This window comes from Antedon bifida, chromosome 1 (assembly GCF_963402885.1).
Source record: "Antedon bifida chromosome 1, ecAntBifi1.1, whole genome shotgun sequence".
NCBI lineage: Eukaryota > Metazoa > Echinodermata > Crinoidea > Comatulida > Antedonidae > Antedon > Antedon bifida.
Window position 1 is genome coordinate 8820635 of NC_136226.1, and position 12189 is coordinate 8832823.

The 12189-nt window shown below is 30.9% G+C and overlaps 2 protein-coding genes across 12 annotated transcripts in view; one reads left to right on the plus strand and one right to left on the minus strand.

Moving 5' to 3' along the window:
* The window catches only part of LOC144840711 (zinc phosphodiesterase ELAC protein 1-like), a 37691-nt gene that overhangs the window by 7193 nt on the left and 18309 nt on the right, over window positions 1–12189 (plus strand). The window lies entirely within an intron of this gene.
* Window positions 1–12189, minus strand: part of LOC144840670 (uncharacterized) — a 40046-nt gene that overhangs the window by 2990 nt on the left and 24867 nt on the right. For 6 of the 10 annotated variants that reach the window (XM_078696645.1, XM_078696594.1, XM_078696619.1 and 3 more), the window contains 10 exons: window positions 10031–10509; window positions 9864–9905; window positions 9380–9431; window positions 9024–9148; window positions 8300–8381; window positions 7067–7176; window positions 3937–4032; window positions 1430–1522; window positions 793–888; window positions 246–626 (listed from right to left, as the gene is read on the minus strand). In XM_078696645.1, the coding sequence (XP_078552771.1) occupies window positions 246–626; window positions 793–888; window positions 1430–1522; window positions 3937–4032; window positions 7067–7176; window positions 8300–8381; window positions 9024–9148; window positions 9380–9431; window positions 9864–9905; window positions 10031–10509 (1556 nt within the window). The remainder of the gene's footprint in view (window positions 1–245; window positions 627–792; window positions 889–1429; window positions 1523–3936; window positions 4033–7066; window positions 7177–8299; window positions 8382–9023; window positions 9149–9379; window positions 9432–9863; window positions 9906–10030; window positions 10510–12189) is intronic. The other 4 variants (XM_078696655.1, XM_078696628.1, XM_078696663.1 and 1 more) reach the window with 4 other exon arrangements.

A 12189-nucleotide genomic window follows, 5' to 3' on the forward strand; every position in this document is an offset into this window, starting at 1 on the left:
TCTGATCAGTTGTCTTGATGGTAAAGATGACTGTTGATAAAAGCAAAAGCAATTAGAAATAAAATGTATAAAGTCCTCATTTACGTTACGTTACGTTTGGTATTGAGGTCATGATGCTATTTTTTTAGTTGTATCCTCAAATTTTCAACCAATTTCAATTTATTGAGGGAAAATAATAAAGATAAAAATTATTCTAATTATAATAAAAATGTAATTATTGTACAACTCAATAAATAATTGCCCACCTGTATATTGCCACCTCCTGGCTGATGCTTAAGGTTGATCTTCGACCCGACCTTTGGCGCCGCCGTTTCTTTAAAGGTCAACTGTTCATTAAGAATCTGGATATCTCCCCCACCAGGCTTGTGTTTTATATTAACCTTTGAGCTGACTTTTGGAGCAGCGTTTTGCTTAAATTTAAGTTGTTCATTCGTGATCTGAATATCTCCTCCTCCTGGTTGGTGCTTCAAATTGACCTTTGACCCAACCTTTGGTGCTGCTTTCTGTTTAAATGTGACCTGCTCGTCAACAATCTGGATATCACCTCCTCCTGGTTTGTGTTTAAGATTATCCTTCGATCCTACCTTTGATGTCGTCTTACTAAAGTCCAATTTACGGTTCTCAATCTAGAATTTAATAAGATCCTTTTCATCAGAAAAAATAATGAATTTATTTTACAAAAACATCAAAATTGTTGGGCTTGTGGATGCGCATACTTATCTATTTTGGTATTGCTGATGTTGTTGTTATTTGTTGTTGTGGGTATAACATATAAATGTTGTTATTATTTACTTTGACCTGTCCACCTCCAGGTGTGTGCTTGGTATTGTGTAGTGACCCTATCTTACTTTGGGCCTTTTCTTTAAAGTCCACTTTTTGATTCAAAACCTGTGGAAAATATAATAACATAAATACAATATGAAATGATGATTAAAGCCTTGGCAATGTGAAATCCGTGCTTATTTTTGCTATCTTCATCTTCACTGAAAATCAATTGTGAATTGTTCAATCATAAACACTGTGTAACTTTGTGCTGTTTTTAAATACTTAAGTCTTGAGTATTGTTGTAGGACCATTATCAAAAGCTACCCACTATTCATCCTAGTAAATTGTTCTATAGGATGTAATCCTATTTAATTAATTTTTGTTTATAACTGAAATATCTGTATTCAGTTTGCTGTAACTTTAATATTATAGAGTTTTGTTTATACAGTGTTTTATTTTTTCTTCAGATTTCTCTTCAAGATCTTTACTTAAATTATTTATAAAAATTAACATTCTAGTTTTCTTGTTATTAATTACTACCATATATTGTATGTAAAATGTTATGGTGGAGATATTATGAACAGTTCATTTCTCTGGATTGAAGACGCTGTTGATAAAAGCAGATAATTAAATGTAATGAAAAATAAAACTAAGCATGCAATACCTGGACATTGCCACCCCTAGGAGTGTACGATCTATTCGAGGAATCAAGTTTACTCTGGGCCTTTCCTGAAAAGTCTAGTTTAATGTTTGCGATCTAAATCCATGATGCCAAAATAAAAACACAGTTGAAAAAAAAGAACAAAAATTAATAAATAACATGCTACATGCATCCATGCTTTTATGAATAACTGACCTGAGGTCAGCTGCATTAAGTGACCTGAGGTCAGCTGCAGTAACTGACATGAAATTAGCTGCAATAACTGGCCTGAGGTCAGCTGCAGTAACTGACCTGAGGTCAGCTGCAATAGGTGACCTGAGGTCAGCTACAATAAGTGACCTTAAGTTAGCTGTGGATTGAGAGTAATGACAATGTAGGTGTATCATTTGCTTATTTAAATTGGAAACTTATATTTTTAAATGTTTTCATCAATATTGCAATAGAATAAAAGCATAATGTTAGTATGCACCACATATACTTGTACAAAATGCATACTGGCCATATCAAATCAAAATTGCAACTACTAATTGGGCAGTACTTTGTGGCAATGCATCAATGATGATACTATAATGCCCGAACCTAAAGGTATATTGCTACACTAAACCCCATAGTTTGAAAGTTAATAGTGCTATTCCCTGTAAAAGATCATTATCATTCTGTGCTGCCGCCAAAGTCCAAAGTTAATTGATTCTTCTCAAGTCAAAAGTTACAATGCTATTCCATAACTCAGAAGTTAATTGTTCTGCCTAGAGGTCAGAAAACATTATTGCTATTCCTTGTTAGAAGTTAATTGTTCTATGCCATAAACACATAATTATTCATTATAGTGTTCAAATATATTTCCGTTTGCGATAATGGTTTTGTTCATATTCTACACTGTGTGACCTCAAACCTGGCAACAATTTGAATAAGAAGTCCAATGATTAATGTAAATTACTTGCTTCTACATATTTAAAATATTAATGCATTATATAGGATATTGAACTTTCCTTACAACGAAAACAGCTTTTAGCAGAAAGATTTTTTTTAAATTTGAGAATGCGTAAAATGTTAGTAATCATAAGCATGTGTATTTTAAATTATCTATCCAACACCCAGATATAACTTGTTCTCCATTAACCCATTACCATTATGGTTAATATCAATTTATCACATAATCTACAACTACTGTAAATACTTCAATTTTTATCTATACTCTTTTCATTTCTCATTTCATCTTTCTATCCTTTTTTCCATTATACTGTATACAGTATATCATAAATCATTTTTTATTTATCTTTTCATCGCTCCTTTCATCTTTCTATTATTGTTGTCTTGTTATTATCTATCCATCCATCTATTAAATAACAACATATATACTGTCCAATCTACAAATAAATCCTTTTATTTGTATCTGTCTTTTTTCTTTTCATCTTTCAATTTTTTCCCCTTGTTATTAAAATATATCCATTAAATATCAACCTATGTGTGCCATTAATCTACAAATAAATCCTTCCATATTTATCAACCTGTCTATCCATCTTCTTTCGGTGTATGTGTCGGATTAAATTACCTACAGACATGGGTACCTTACAGAATATGCACTGTCTATTATGTTATACAATCCTATTATAGGCTTAGTTAAGCATTGATTTTCAAATAGGGTTGATACACTTGCCGTATAATACTTGCCATCTAAACTTCAATTTGCATTGCATCCATTAATAGATTATACACATGTGAATGCCCATGAATTTATTATAACACATGTATTGCATCTTATGTGTCTATTTTTCTAATTTAAATATCAATATCCTGATTTCTTTCGGAGAAAAGGAAGCACTTTTAAAATACCTATTGCCAAAATTAAGGGATACATTTCAAAATTTTGTAATAAAATGTCTGATTTTTCTGAATGTACCTTTTTAACTTTCTAATATTTGTAAATTGAATACAATTAATTCTTTGAATTTTATTGATTTGATCTAAACAACAATATTTTATTTATTTATATTTATATATTTTAGACTTTTGTTCTGTTAGTTAGAAAGTCGATTTGTATATAGCAATTTAATCCTAATGATGTTACTGTAGATTTGGCTACAGTATTCTACATGTGAATAACATTTTTTCTTGATACTCACTTTTCACAAATCCACAAAGTAAAATAACTTTGTAATGCGCTTTCTACAGTGTCATCTAAAAAACAGTGGAGTAGATGGACAGATCTCCCCCAAAAGAGTCCTTTTATCTCTAGCTGCCAGCTAACGGCACTCATTTGTCTGTACACAACAACATTTGCCGTGTTACAACTAAGCCCTTTATTTATTATGTTTTCTCTAAAACTTGATAAAAAGTCTGACCCTTCTTGTAACTTGTTAAACGCTTAAAACCAATTTACCAGTTTTTATTATTAGTGTCTAAGAGTTAACCAAGCACATTGAATATATTCTATGCTCGCAAAATTCCTGATTCCATGCCTCCACCATTCCTGTTAAGCAAGTGCAATTGGGAGCGTGCGGGACCTATACCTTGATTTTACCGCCGCCAGGGGTATGCCGTATGTTGTTCTTTGAACCAACTTTACTTTTCGCATTCTTCGCAAATTCTACTTTATTGTTCATAATCTATTCAGATAAAAATGGTGAAAATGGTTTTAAAAAACTCTAAAAATAGTAAATTAGAAACAAAATATAAATTTGAAAACGAAAGTAGATCAAATGCCTTACAAAAAATGTTCTCATATTATGCTACAGTATGGTATGATTTTTACCCAAATGGGTTTTATTGCGATATATCAGAATGCAATTTGTGTATCTGATAGGTTTTGTGAACTCAATCTGAGATGCACCTGTTTTCAAAAAGCTATATAGCTATTAACAATTTTGTTTACAAATATTATGTAAAAAGCTCTCTGACCTATATCCTATCTATCCTCCTAGATATGCTGTAAATGTATCTCAAATAATACGGCTGTAAACAACAGTTTGTAAAACATTGTTGTTAAAAGTAGAAATGCTGCTGCAATATGCAAATTATATTTTTGCCATTCAGATTGGTGTCACAAATTATATTATTTATTATTTTTAATTGAAATTTATTTCAAACACAATTTTAAATTTTTAGCTTAAACATCCTTGAATGTACATTACAACCCATTTTTCCCCTGTAATAATGGTGCCCCTCAACTTTGTGTCAAGGGCTTTCTGTGGCCCTCCCCTGAGAACCTACAGTAGTTCAGAACCTTGCTCTGCTGCCTAAACAATGTCATATTATTACTGATAAAATGAATTTTCAATTTTATTGTATGAACTTGTATGCATATCATCTGTATCTTAATAACATTATGCACATTATTGTAGGGATGGGGTCAAATGTGATGACTAATGCTTTAAATAAATGAAAGCACAACAGAAACAAAATTCAATGTGCATTGTGACAAGCTTTCACAGAAATATCAATAGCTACTTTATCACGAAGCTTACAAATATAAAAACATTTAAAAATGGATATAAATCTATTTATAGCATCAATCATACAAGAAATAAAAACCACAAATAATGTAAAACATAAATAAATTGTGTTGATCATGTCTTGAATTCATATTAGCATTCAAATATACACTTAATTTAAACAAATTAAAACATACAATTTAAACACAATTTCTTTTCTTAATTAAAACTTAAACCGCAGCAACAGAAATGTATGTATTTATAGAAAACAATTTTTAGAATATCCTTTTTTCAGTTTATTTATTAATTTTATTATCTAAGTTATTGTTATCATTCTTAGTTTACTAAAATTTGTATGGGAGTCGTTAATTTCTGGGTTATACCTTTTAAGAATTTTTTTTCCATGCATATTATACGCACCGCAACACAAATTATAATAATGATATGTTCAAGTACAGTATATAGCTGATAAGTACTTCTGACATTTAAAGGAAATAAGAAATTAAAGGTGAAAAAATTAACGCGTAAAAATATTTATATTCTAAAATAAATTTGATATTAAAATCGTATATTAATGATATATTTATTAGTTAAAATGTGGTCTATGTTTAGTAAAACAGGCTTGCATACTAAAGTAACTACTGTATAAAGTTACTATTAAAGCCAAATTACTGTAAATTACAGTCAACGTATTCCATTTGGATTCATATGGATTTTACATAACATTCTAAAGCTACATATTTAATGATATTAAAGCATGTCAATTTTTGCAAATATGAAAATAGGTTTAAGATTAAAAGTTACAAATTTGGTATTTTTTATATCAGAAATTTTCTTGATACTACTTCAGTAGAAAGTAACTTAAATATCACTTTAAATCAAAGAGTAAAATGCACTTTTTATAATGCAATGTCATGCACCAGTGTAGACTAATCAAGCATGTACTTTTAGGTAATTATGCATTACGTGTTAAAAGAATTGAAAATTAGAATGCAACACGAAAAAATAGTACCAAAAAATGCAGGCAATTATATTGCTTTTTATATGAGAAAGGTATACTGAAATGGCATTCATTAAAACATATAGTTAAAATACACAGAGTATAATATGTTAAAGAATTAATTAAAACACAGGTTTCAAATTCATAAACTTCACTACAAGAGATTAAAATAGTGTAAGTGAAATAGAAAAATATTTTGAGTTGTAGTAACCAGTTTATATGGTTTTTCAGGATAGTAGTGAGGGTCAAACATCTCCCTCTACTTTTGAATTATTAGGGACCAATTATTCGACCAATGTGGCACCAAAGAATACACTCTATAGAACTCAATGTTTTTAATTTTAATATGTTGTACAGTACAATACTTTCAATATAAGTCCTCATAAAGAGTACTATTTTGGTGGCTAGGTTATGTTGTAAAACACATACAAGTTACAAGTCTGCATTTTCGGGTTTTTTTTGACTACTTTTAACTACATTTTAATCATTGCCCATGACCAAATCAAGCCTCGTTTACACATTGCACAAGTATTCTTTGGTACCAAAGTTATACAATCGAAAAGGTCCTTAAAGTCATGCCGAGAGGATGACTCCTGTATAGTGAAGTTGATGAATAAAGGTAAACTCAAACCAAATACCCTGCATTACACAAAAGTTATACCTTAACATTTCCCCCTCCTGGAACATGTTTGCTGTTAGCCAGAGAACGTGTTTTACTTTTAGCCTCCTTTGAGAAGTCAAGTTTAGCATTAAATATCTATCAAAAATTAGTAAATAAAGCAAAAAAAAAAGAAAACTATTTGAATCTAAATTCAACTACTCCTTTAGTTTTGCTGTAGTACGGTTTTCATTGCTAAATAGTATAGTACTAATTCAAGCAAGATAATGTTAAAATTCTTTTAATATTCTTTTTTAATGTTTTTCAAATGCCAATATCAATCATTAGTATTTTGTTAATCCAAATATCAATGTGTTATTTTGATAAAGTAGAATTTTCAGGTGAAAAAAAAAACAAACTAGTATGACGTTTATTAATATATTAATTAGTATTATTAGAATTTGTTTAGATCAATCAATCGAGAATTAACTGTAAATTCAAATAAAATAAAATTTGAAATTTCCCAATTTAACCTTATACTTACAAAATGTGTTTTGAGTACTTAAATAACATTGTTTAGTTGAAGAATTGACAATTATTATTGACTTTACCTGCACATTGCCTCCGCTTGGTTTGTGCTTGGCATTGGCCAGGGATCCACACTTTGATTGAGTTCCACTGAAATCTAATGACTTGCTTTCAACCTTTACATTCCCACCACCTAAAATATATAATAATACTGTAATATCAAGTCTTAGTCAAACTGAAGAAACAAGACTAAAGGGCCTTTCACACCTGTTCCGGCACGGTTCCGGTCCGGCGAATCGAACGCCAATGTTTCGTTTTCACGACGCTCTACGCGGCTATGCGCCAATCGATATGCGCGTAGCCGCGTAAAAACGAATCATTGACGTTCGATTGGATTTTTCGGCGCCGGACCGGAACCGTGCCGGAACAGGTGTGAAAGACCCTTAACTGTTCAATTTCCAATAGCAATACCGTACTGGGGTCTTTTTTTTTTTGGAAGCTGGATCGGGCTGAAACACTTGAAAAAAGTCGGAAAATTGATAATATTCATATTATTAAACTGGTATTTTTTAAAATAAATTAATAGACGTTTACTATATAACTTTAAAATAAAATTTAATGACAAAAAACAAGAAGATCGATGTTTCGGAACCATCATGGAACCATTTTCAAGATCAAGTGATCAAATTATACAAAAACAACAAACACCAATGGGTGACAGGAAATACTAATTAATTGGTTAATGTTTGATTTGATGTTTACTAACCAATTAATTATTATTTCCTGTCACCTATTGTTGTTTTTGGTATTTTTCTGTTATGATAATAATAATTCATAATTTATGAAATAATGATGAAATAATAAATAAGGCATTCATAAAACAAGGCTATGGTAGGCAGCGTAGAAAGAATTTAAGCTACTGTACTGATCAGTAGAATAAGCCTAATACGGAGCTTCCCAATTGCAACTATCTAGTACCTTTGCATAATATTGTGTCGTGACCATTGTCTGTGTTTTGAATTTACTAAAACTTATTGCGGAATCGAGTAAGAAAAGCACATTCAGTGTCCACGCATGTGAACATTTAGTGTTCTCTCATGTGAACATTTTCAGTATCCCCACATGTGCACATTCAGTGTTTCCGCATGTGAACATTCAGTGTTTCCGCATGTAAACATTTAGTGTTCCCTCATGCACACAACTATTTCCTAGGTCCTAGGTCAGCGTATATCAAAAGCTTTCCAATGTTTTTTTTAGTACAAAACAATCTACAAATATATTTTAATTTTGTGGTGGTTTTATTTCTATTTGTCTACCTGGTTTATGCTTAATGTTTGCTTTGGATCCACACTTTGATTGGACTTGGCTATAGTCTTTTTTCTCATCTCTTATCTTAACCTGTAAAAAGAATAGGTATTATGAGCACATAAACAAAAACTAATTTATTTTAAAACATAATTCAATTTTCATGGCAAAGAATGATCATTGACAACTTCACCAATTAATCATTATGAATAATCATCGCTAGGTAGGTTTCGCAAAATTACAATATCGTCATCCATTTCTTAAACTTTTGAGCTGATCCCCTTTCATATTCTTAAAGCGTATTTGTTTTGTTAACGAATAAGCAGTCATATTCCAAAATGAATAAAATATATAGTTTTTGATTTATTTTATCAAATTTTGCATTTCATCAAGAATGTAAATGATACTGTATACTGTAGTCAAAACATAGATATTTTTTTCTTATAGAATTAATTTACCAAAAATATAAGGTCAGTTTGGCGAAAATTTTGATAAATAGCCACCAGCAGTTAGAATGGCAGTCTCAACATTTTTTTCATGTGAAACAGATTTTACAGGGTTTATGAAAACATGTGGCATGTATTTGTTATTTTTACCTCCCTATTATTAAATATGAAAATCATCATCAAATTTGAATCATAATCATAATGATTTAAGATATCACACCATCACGATTATAATAATATAGTATTTATATTTAGCACATTAAAATGATTAATGTAGTGGTTGTCTTACCTGTCCTCCTCCAGGAACATATTTGATGTTTGCAACTGACCCGACCTTTGACTTCACTTCCTTCACATTTGGTTTCGGGCAGTCGCCAACTTTTGTCTTAGAGGGTGTATCTCGTCGTGGAGACTCTGAAATGCAATTGAACAACTCATTACGTCAAGTTAGATGTGGTTTAATTTTATGCAGAAAACTATGAGAAAATTCAATGAAAGATTTAAATTTTTTTAATGAAAAAATGTTATATGACGAATGGTTTGTTCTACTATGGAACCAACAAAGAATATAAAATTCAATTAATGTGTGACATTAAAAAACGAAACTGTTAAATACAAGTCGCATTAAATTAGTATAATACTCACCAAGTTTACGTGGCGTTTTTACTGGAGACTTAACTCTTGGTGAAGGCATTTTCTATAGAAGGAAGGAAGCAGAATCACATATTACTAAATAAAACAGAAATTTATCCAAATGTCTAGTTTTCCTGTTCGTATTATGCTATAGTTCAGTAGATATATGATTTGAAAAACAGTTGTTTATCTTAAATCCTTCTCGTAAAATGTTGATAGTTGACAACACAGCACAAGATTACAATATGTTTTTACGATGCGTTCTATTTTCATTGGTTCATGCGTAATTGTCTTTTCTATCACAAAATATTCAGGCAATAGGCACATTTATAAAGGTTACAGTATATGTATTTCGTGTTTGATTAGATTATGAAACATTTGAAATATGTTTATTTCAATATTTAGAGAATAAAGCGAAAGTGCTCATTACGTTGTACTTAACACATTTAAGAATACAAAAATCATAAATAAATTTTTAAAATGATATAAATCTTACTTTAGGGCTTGATCTTGGTGAACTAACTTTGGTAGATGCCTCCTGTTTAAAATATAAACATAATTTTCATTTTGACAAACAAAAAACAGAATATATCACATTATTTTTGTATGAAATTTGTAATTTTTATAATAAATAAAGAGGTAACTGAATAGTATAACCATTACCTTAGGACTTGATGGTGATTCTTGGTTACTTCCAGCAGACTTTGGCCTTGCAGATAACCTTGGAATACCGCTTCTTGGACTTTGTGGCGTTGGTGACTTTGTGCCACTACTTCCAGAAGACAACTGCCTCTTTGCGATGTCAACTGATAGTTTTGGTTTGGCAGAAGTCGCTGCTGAATCTTTCTGTTCGGGTTCTTCAGATTGTGCTTCCACTTGATTAAGTTCTGGTTCTGGTTCTTTTACTTCTTCTTGTATTTCTGATGATGTTTCTGGTTGTTGTTCTTCAGGCTCTGGTGTTGCTGGCACTGGTGTCTCTTGCACTGGTGTCTCTTGCACTGGTGTCTCTTGCACTGGTGTCTCTTGCACTGGTGTCTCTTGCACTGGTGCTTCGTCTAAAGCATTATGAATTGCTTCAGATTCTTGTTCTGGTTCTGACGTAGTTTCTGCAACGTTATCACCTTCCTCCTCAGGAACATGTGCTGTTGCAAATAAAATAGAAAACAGATATTTACTTACCGATTTTCAAATTCAATCAAAGAATAATCTTTCAAATAGATTACTTTAAGTCTTTAAATTCAACTGGAGAAGTAGTCCAAATGATCAGAAACCTAGATATATATATCCAGTTATCTCAGCTTTATTCAACACAACCTTTCTATATGGCGATCACTACATAATTGATTAGCGGCAGATATAGATGTTTGGCTTTATACTAGTAATTGCATCCGATGCACACTTTTGAATGGGTTGGAGTTGTGAAGTTGATGTGTTTTCAACACCACTTTAGGCTCTTATGTCCCTGCTGGATTTATTACCATTCCAGGCATGTAAGGCACATTTATATTCGCTTGATTTGCAAATTGGGATTAATGCGTGTAGGGTATTCACTTACAAACTCTATCCGTTCATTAATATAAATAGAATACATGATTATTTGAATTAGTATGTTTGTTAGCAAATATAAATGAAACAAATTACTTAATTGAAGATCAGATAATTAAAGCCCCCAAGAAACCAATTTTCGCTGGCCTGAATACAAAACATAGTTACCTCTTAGTTAAAGTGATGCTACTTAGTTAAATCATAAAGATATTATAATATCTCTATGGTTAAATGCCATTCCTTTAAAGTTATCTCCATTTTCAAAAATAGTCCTATAGTTTTAAGGATGACAATTGAACTAAATATAAATAATTCTATAAATTCTGATAAAAAATGGTAATAGAATCCTTCCATTGGGACACCAGCTAGTAAGGGGACACTTTTCAGTGAAACATACAAGGGTAATGTATGTTTTATGATCAACAATTCAGGGAATGCTCCTATTGAGGGGACACTTTTGGGTCCTCAAGGTCCCTTAATAGAGATTCTACTGTACATGCATTACTAATGAATCAATTATTAGTAATGTAGAAAACTAAATTCAAATCTGTTTTATTTTAAATAAGATTAAATTCTCTACCAAGTGCAGTATGTTGTGTGTTTTATATTCCCTAGCATTTATTGACTGTTTATGTAAGAGTACCATACTATATTCCATGTTTAAACAAAGTCATTCATTTGTTTATTTTGCTAACTGTGAATGACTGGCAGTGTATATGAACAACTTATGAACATAAAATAAGTTGCAGCAAGAAATGTAGAATAGAATTACATTATCCCTCTTTGTGTATGATATATGTTTAAACATGGACAAAAATATTCTTATTCTTTACTCTATGGTTTAAAACGATGCCTACACCCATTCACCTATTTTCCAAAGTATGTTAAATGTCACAATAATAACGTTGTAGTACTTAGTATTGAAATAGATAATGATTATTCATAAGCAAAAACTTATTCTTTAGTGAATGAGAAGAAAATATACTTCTTTTCGGGCATATGGAAATAAATAATATTACTATATGGAAATAAATATAGCACTGGCATTTTTTCAACAATTAAAAATAATACAAATTTCTAGGATTATTTATATCACTGAATTTGTTGTCAACTATGAATACTTCATAAGATGTCGCCCCAGGTTATATATTAGGTGGTAAAAAACCTCTGAATTGATGCCGATTTCAACCTCATCATTCTAGTCTATTTGTACTTTATTTCCTGCATTAATTCATCGAATCACTGGCACCATTTTAATCTCACTTGAATGCTTGATT